This window comes from Octopus bimaculoides, chromosome 17 (genome assembly GCF_001194135.2).
Source record: "Octopus bimaculoides isolate UCB-OBI-ISO-001 chromosome 17, ASM119413v2, whole genome shotgun sequence".
NCBI classification, from domain to species: domain Eukaryota; kingdom Metazoa; phylum Mollusca; class Cephalopoda; order Octopoda; family Octopodidae; genus Octopus; species Octopus bimaculoides.
In genome coordinates, this window is record NC_068997.1 from 29441701 (window position 1) to 29449901 (window position 8201).

The 8201-nt window shown below is 35.8% G+C and overlaps 1 protein-coding gene across 5 annotated transcripts in view; it reads left to right on the forward strand.

Moving 5' to 3' along the window:
* The window catches only part of LOC106878388 (cytoplasmic dynein 2 intermediate chain 1), a 63778-nt gene extending 55608 nt beyond the window's left edge, over positions 1 to 8170 (forward strand). For all 5 annotated transcript variants that reach the window (XM_052973988.1, XM_052973991.1, XM_052973987.1 and 2 more), the window contains 6 exons: positions 349 to 415; positions 767 to 837; positions 2557 to 2602; positions 3331 to 3508; positions 5162 to 5228; positions 7833 to 8170. In XM_052973988.1, the coding sequence (XP_052829948.1) occupies positions 349 to 415; positions 767 to 837; positions 2557 to 2602; positions 3331 to 3508; positions 5162 to 5228; positions 7833 to 7943 (540 nt within the window). In that variant the 3' untranslated portion in view covers positions 7944 to 8170. The remainder of the gene's footprint in view (positions 1 to 348; positions 416 to 766; positions 838 to 2556; positions 2603 to 3330; positions 3509 to 5161; positions 5229 to 7832) is intronic.
* Positions 8171 to 8201: the final 31 nt, after the last annotated feature.

Genomic DNA, 8201 nt, shown 5'->3' on the forward strand with positions numbered 1-8201 from the left:
TGGTTTCTGTGGCTGGATGCCCTTCCTAACACCAACTATATCACAAAGTTTACTGGGTACATTTTATCATGATCCCAACAGTTAAGATATCCTGTCCTCAGCCTAACTCGAAGGCCTTCTCAACCCTGCATTGTCTTCACTCATTCCCCAGCCACTTCACTTAGTGTACTAGGTGCATTTTTATCATGGTGCCAATATTAGAGGGGTTGCATTGTGCCCCGCAAGACTAAAAAATCTTCACTGCTTTACATTGCTTCCATTCATTCGCAACAACATGATCAACAAGCTAATTAAATCTAGTAATTCTTCTTTTTATTCTTCTTCCTCTCTGTGTCATATTTTATTCAGGGACACATTGTTCATTCTGTACGACTTGGATCCATACCTTATCCTAGAGTTCATTATCCCCAAAAAAGTAAGTATTGCATATCTGTTAATTGTTTTAATTAATTTTCCTCTTGTGACAATGAAAGCAAAATTGAGACCTAGAGGGAGCCCCTACAAGGTCACTTGACCTGCTAGAAATAACAACCAAATTTCTTTTCAATCATTTGCTACTATCTTAAAATCGGAAAGACACATTAGATAATGTTGCCTGTGTATCTGTTAACTCAATGTTCAAATTAGAGTTTCTTTTATCCTACTAACGAGATGGTTAACTAACTGTTATCACATCCAAATTATGTTGGTGTGAATATTTTAAATTCATTTTAAAAAGTTTGGTATTTGAGGAAATATTTCCAAATGTTTCTATTTTATTTTCCAGTGAATGGTTCCTGTGTGCTCTCTGAAGTATTATCTATTGATTTTTCCCCATTCAAGCTGCCTTGTTTCCTGGTGGGTAATATTTATGTGTTTAGACTTTTTTTTTTTAATCTTTTAGTGAAAAGGAGAAAGCGACTCCCATCACTTTTGACCGGAATTTCAAGAAGGGAGGAAGCCATCCTCAAACTGAAGACCTGGTCTAAATGCTTGCGACAGAGTGTCAGGTGGTGGATCAAGTGGACCACCCAACTAGGTCATAGTGTGATTTGAACTCAGCGTGCAAAGAACCAGAATAAATACCACAAGGCATCTCCTCCTCTGTCTTTGTCAGTTCACTGCCCTATACTGTTATTTTATTTATCAATCCTTCCAGGATAAATAAATGCAAGGTGTAAGATTAAATACTTCATTCGGAGTTCTAACAACACTTCCAGTTTGCTGCCTGGCAAGAGAAAATTAAAGCATTTGTAAGTGGAGTAAAAATCAAAACTTGAGATTGGTTGAAAAATTCTACCTGAAACGGTGGAGATGTCTTCTTCAAATGCAACATTACACTTCATTTCTTGCATCTGTATGTACAATTTAGTATCGCAGTCAGGATGTGGTTGCATCTGATTTACTACTTAGACATGTCACAGTTGAATTGATGTTGGGTGGGGGGAGAAAAAAAACCATACTCTGACTGACAATGATTTGAAACCTTAACGATTTGCTTCAATGGTTCATGTAAATTTCTGGATTTGTATACCCAGCCAAATCATATTTGTTGTACAGTTCTATATTTAAGAGATGTGGAATTATGTACATCATTTACATATGACAGATATTTGTCCTCATCTTGTTTGTTAACACGTTTCGACTAATATACCCTCCAGCCTTTATGGGCATATGGTGTAGTGGTTAAAAGCGTGGGCTACTAACCCCAAGATTCCGAGTTCAATTCCAGGCAGTGAACTGAATAATAATAATAATAATAATATCGAAAAATACCTTAGGAATGAGAACCCAAGTTCAAAATTTCCCCAAGACACCTGATGAAGGCTGGAGGGTATATCAACCAAAACATTGTGTTAACAACAAACAAGATGAGGACAAATATCCGTCAAATGTAAATAATGTACATATTTGTTGTGTACACATTGTTGTCAAATATAAAATCAGTAAGATTGTTATAGTATATTCTAAACCTCATCCTGAATCATTGCCAATGCTTTCGATATATAATAGGCTGCAGAAGAAGAAGAAGACGACGTTCTGACGCATCAAGGCCAAAGTTGTTTGAACACATCAGCTTCTGTTGCATTTGCTGGCAGAGAGATATCAGCTTCAAGCCACAATTTAATTTTCTTCTTTCTTACATGCAGGGAAATTGTTGTGTGGTTAAGAGATCATCCTACTAATTTTTAAAATCTGACAACCTGGTTGAGACCCTGAACTTTGCTGACCTCAGTTTCATAAAAACATTTTAAAGGATATCGCTATTATAAGTGCAGAAAATGAGAAACAGATACTGTTGAATTGCATTAAAAAAACAAAAAACAAGAAGACTTTGGTTATGGGGTACTGCAATAATTGATTTGAACAACACTTCACTGGGTGACAGCCACACTTGATTTAAACATATCTAAATAAAATTTTGTTTCAAATTTCTTGTTATCTTCTGTCATTTTCAGATCTAGGACAAAACATCAGGTAATTTTTTTATATTTTAATTTTGTGTTAACTCTGTTTCAAAGAATGTTTACTGGAATATTTACATGTGATTTCTATATTTTTCCATACACAATCAAGACTGGTTATTCTGATGGCAATATTCACCTGTATCATACAAACCGTGGTAAGTACTTATATGATAAAATATTTTTTCACAAAAAATGAATTCTTTTATGCGTCAATAAGTATATTAGTCACATAAAGTATGAGTGAAGCCATGATCTTAATGCATCTAAATATCGATTTAAATATATCATTCATTAGTTTGTTTTCCCATACTAACAGGTTTGGACAGGTGCCACAGTTCTTCTTCGTAAAACAGCAACAAGAGACTTCATGCCACTCATGCTAAGGAGGTTATTTAGCCCTCTAGCATTCAGATCACTCTGTCAAATGCAATGTTTACTTATTCACATTGTTTTGAGTTAATCGGGCATTATCTCATAGCTTCAAGGTTTCGATAATGTGATTGTTATTTTATACGACATTTTCAGGTAGGTGTGATAGGCCAGATCTTGGAGGTTTGAATGTAAAATGGGTCAAATATTTGGGCCAGAAATAGCCAATTTAAATACTAAATGGTTAAAGTAAAGGGTTCACTCTCCCTTGTGTCAGCTTGTGTGCAGAATTCCTACTTTCATAGATTAAGTCACCTTTGCTGTGGTTTACAGAGTGCACAAGTTCTTTGTCCCCTCTTCCTAGTTTTTGGCATTGTTTTCATGACTGGACACAACATATTGGAAAGATAATGACATAAGTTCTTAACCTTAATATGTAATGACTTGCTTTATTGTAAACACTTTACTCTTAAATCTTCTTTACCTTTAAACAATGCTTTCATTATTTTACTAGAATGTGCTATCAACAGCTGGCCTTTGTCCATGACTGGAATCTCAAGTATAACACAGGTCAGATGGTCTAAAACACGGCCTTGTGTTTTCTATGCGATCGCTGATCACAGTGTTGTGTTTGTGTTTGACCTGCTGCAGCAGCATAACAAACCTGTTCATAAGAGAACCATTGAAAATAGGTAATTAGCTTGTAAATAAATCTCATTTTGAAACAGAATCAAAACTTGGAGTAAAGATTATTTGCCAACATGACATGGCAGTCCTGGTTTAGGACGAATGTTGCTGTAATTTAGCCATAGGAGGCATCATCTCCAGCTGGCTATACAACACGATCTGTGTCCTTATATTTTCAAACAAGAGAATCTAGCATCCCCACTCAGCTCAGTATCGTATAGCCAGCTGGAGACGATGTCTCCTGGGGCTAAATTACAGCAACATTCGTCCTAAACCAGGACTGCCATGTTATGTTGGCAAATAATCTTTACTCCAAAGTACTTTATTTGTTGAATATCTCTCGTTGTGAGATTTACAAACAGTAATTTTCTAGAATCAAAACTTGTTTTGAAACCTTTTCAGGAAATCAGATAATACCATGGGCTACAAGTTAAGAAAGAACGTAACTTATTCCAGATAGGAGATCAGTTCTTATTTAATCATCATCATTTAACATCTGCTTTCTATGCTGGCATGGGTTGGATGGTTTGACAGGAGCTGGCAAGCCAGATGACTGCACCAGGCTTCACTATCTGTTTTGGCATGGCTTTTACAGCTGAAGGCCCTTCCTAACATCAACGATAATTATTCAGAGCTGAAATATTTTGCTTGTAAAGAAAGGGTGAGAAGAAACGTCTCCTTTTGATGTGGCTCGAACAATGTAAAGCATAAGTTTCTTCCAGGAGAGACTGATAGCTCTAGCATGTGAAGTCGAAAGAATCTTTTGAACTGAAATTTGTTTCTGGGGGTCATCTTGTTGGAAGTTTTCTATACCAGAAACTCAGTCTTGTAATGATTCTGTTACAGAACAGAAACAAATGATAGAAGAGTTAGAACTTTCTCTCTCCCAATAGGAAGTTTCCCACTTCCTCTAAAAAGAATGTAAAAAAGGTTAGCACAATTCTTGTGATATCCTGCATTTCAGGACTGGCTGACCAAAGCAGTCCCATGCAGTACTGTGTTACACTGATGTTAATACTGTTATACAATTGATATTCTTTAACATTACTGGATTGTCAGAACAGTAAATGTTCTTATTTTGGTGGAAGCAGCTGCCAAATGTATTTCTTTGGTAGTAGACAAGATATATATATTGAGATGAAGACGAATAAAGAAATTGTTTATCTTTTGCATAGGTGTAAATAAATAATGTTGGTGTGATTGGCAAAAAAACTGAGGAACAAAAATAGCCATTCCTTTGAGAAGTCTAACAGAAGAATTGTATTGGGTGATTGGGAAGTTGTTGTTGACACATTGTGCAGTCTCGAAATGATTAGTTCTAAGTGCAATTTATACAAGTTGACCAGAATATTTGAATAATATTTACTTTAAGAAGTAAATACATTGAAGTGATTACAATGGCAACACAGCCTGGTTCCTTTGCTATGAACAATCTTTAACGACCGTCCACCCACTCTCTTTTTATTCCTTTAACTTAACTTCACCCATATATTTTATGTTAGTCTATGTGTTATTAACTTAAAACATAAGAGTCTGATTTTAATTTTTCATAAAATCCTACATTGAAAATGTTTTGTGAGAAAAGAAAGATATTTTAATGATTTTTCCAAACAATTTGTTTCTAATCTTTGGTTTTATATTTTCATTCACTTTTACAGAATCACTGCAATGGAAATATTTTGTCATTTAGATGACAAAAGTCATATAATACCAAATGAAAGAATGGTAAGGAAGTTTATTTTTTCTTGTTTTAAGTGATTCATTATATTCAAACTAAGAGCATTATGTAGATAGGAACTCAATGCAAAGCCAATACTGCAAATACTTTCTTCAAAGAACTCCAGGTTTTCTGGTGTTCTTACTAATGTCACATCATTTCACATTTCACTTACATTGTAAGCTATACACATACATACACAATGGACTTCTCTACAGTTCCAGTCAACCAAATTCTACCCATAAAGTACTGGTCAAGTGAAGGACATGCTTGCTCAAGGGGCCACAAATGTGGAGCCTTAGGGTTGCAATGAACATTTTTTTAAGCTCATTGCCATTTCTGACTTACACAAAGCTATTTCCTCCTAATAATGATTCCAAGAGAATTGTCAGGGTAATGTTGTTGCAATCTAGAGCTTGCCGATCTTCCTTATTTTGAATGCATACCAGTTCATAGTCAAAGAGACTCAGAGGCCGGCCTAGCTGTTGATGTTATAAATACCTGAATTTCTTACATGTAAAGATCCTTCCTGAATCAGATAGACACACAGGACTGGCTTCCTGGATTCTATAGCATAATATTCACCTCTGAGTGGACTGAAGCAAGAACACACCATATCAACCGATCCAAGAATCGAAACCCCAAAATCTTACAACCACAAGTCCAACACCGTAACCATTAACACACACACCTCCTCTTACATGTAACGAGCAGTAAAATAGAAATTAAAAATCAGTTGATATCTGCAACATAAATTCTTCTGTTTTGGCAATTCACTAACTTCATAATCAGAATATTGTCACTGTTTCCACATGTGCCTCCATTTCTCTCTCCCTCTGTTTGTCCAACCCCTTAATATAAGAAGCATCAAAAGCATTGGTATCATTAATGGGTCCTTTAGTTAGCTGAATGAACATAAATTTAACTACGTATAAACTGTCTGTGTGTGCTATTAGTTGATCAAAAAACCAAAACAGAAGCTTTGTAGGTTGCGCAGTTTAATTTCAAGCACCTATTAAGAATAGAGAAAAAGTAATACAAGCTGAGACTTGGGGCAACTGTAAGATTTAGAGTTCACATCCTGTTAGCTGTGATGTGATTTTAAACAAAATACTTAACCCACAACAATTCAGTCCACTTAACTTCGGGTATGTACCATTGAAGGGATAATTCACAACCTGGGAAGAGTAGCAGATGTAAAATTGACAAATGGTTTGTTTAGCCTGCAGTCTTTAATTTCCTGACCAATGAAAGCTGGCAGAATTGTTATTGCACCAGACAGACTGCTTAGCAGTATCTCTTCAGGCTCTTCTGCTTTCATCCTTTCAAAGTTAATAAAATAAGTTCCAGTTGAGCACTGGTGGGGGAGGGGGGGATCAATGTAATCAACTAACCCCCCCCCACACACACACATGATGCTGGCCTTGTGCCAGAATTTTAAATCTTTAAAGTGGTGAGCTGTCAATCATTATCTTGTTGGACAAAATACTTGGCAGCATTCCTTCTGACTCTATGTTCAGAGTTTAAATTCTGCCAAGGTCAACCTTTGTCTTTCTCCTTTTGAGAGTCAATAAAATAAAGGGTCAGTTGAAGATTATACTTAATGTATTCAGCTTTTACCTGTTCTTCTAAAATCGCTGGCCTCCAGCCAAAATTTGAAACCATTCTATTTAATCTCCCTTGTGCTGGGCCAGGGAGAGATTTGGTTCACCTGCTTAAAGGCTTGAGATGAACACCAATCCCCTGATAAACAAACAAATCCATAAAGAAAAGGGAATAAGCAGTGTCACCATGGTTGAACTGGATCCGGTTTGTTTTGTAGCAAATATCTAAATGTTTCTAATTTTATCATTGTGTAAAGCTGTTGATAAGAGCTTTGGTGGCTGACAGTCTTGCCATTATAATAATGGAAGTGATTGCCTTAGAGGAAAGAGATACTATTTATAGTCCCCCACATCCCTCTCACAGTGCAGCACAGCCAATTCTGAGAGAAATAGAGATACTGGATCCAAGTACTCCCCTGGTACTTCATTTTAATGACTCCACCACCATCCCAGAAGGATGAAAGGCTAAGTTGGTCTCAACAGGATTTGAACTCAGAATTAAAAAAGCTGGAACAAAGACCACAAGTAACCTGGCAGAATCAACAGGTGGAAGTACCAGAGCATTGTTCTAACAGTTTTGCATTAACAAAGTTATTGAGGAAGTTTACTTTCACCATTGAAATACTTCTTATTTAAAAAAAGGTTTAGGGTTTTTTTGTTTTTTTTAACAGCAGTAGCTATTGTTATGGGTTGCATTTTTAATAGGGTGGAAACACTGAGCACTCAGGCCTATGATTAAAAGCACTCCAGTCTTACTGGTCATATCTTTTTGTGCATCTTGTACTACATTGCCCAAAATGTTCATCTTTTTAGATGGTAAGGTGCACTTTGAGGGAAATTATCTACTGTTTTTAGCAAGTTACGTTTTGTCTGTTTTGACTTGCCTGCAACTGCTTTATTTCCATTTTGCTGCACTAAATCTCATTTCCCTTTTTCAATCTCTATATTGTTAAATGCACACAATGTATCTTTATATATTTAATGATGGCCTCTTCTTTTCTTTCCCAGATTTTATGTTTGTCTTCTGGAAAAATTGAAATTCAAACAATATCTGCTTCCTTCTCACAACCTCAAGATTTAGAATGGGAATTTCTAGAAAAATATTTGGAAAGATCTTGATTACAACCGAAATGTTTTTATGAAATATATAATAATAAGAGGCAAATTATTCATCCTTTTATTTGTTCAACAGGCTGCAACGTGAGAGTAATGCATGAACATACTGAATTAAATATCTTAAAATGATCCAATACAAAGAACTAAATATTTCATATCTAGATCCTGCTTGGATCAACATTTGCTTTTTGTCACCAGAGTCTATAAATTAAAGCACTAATAATAAAACAGTCTGGTATCATGCCCCCTCCCACCCCACCC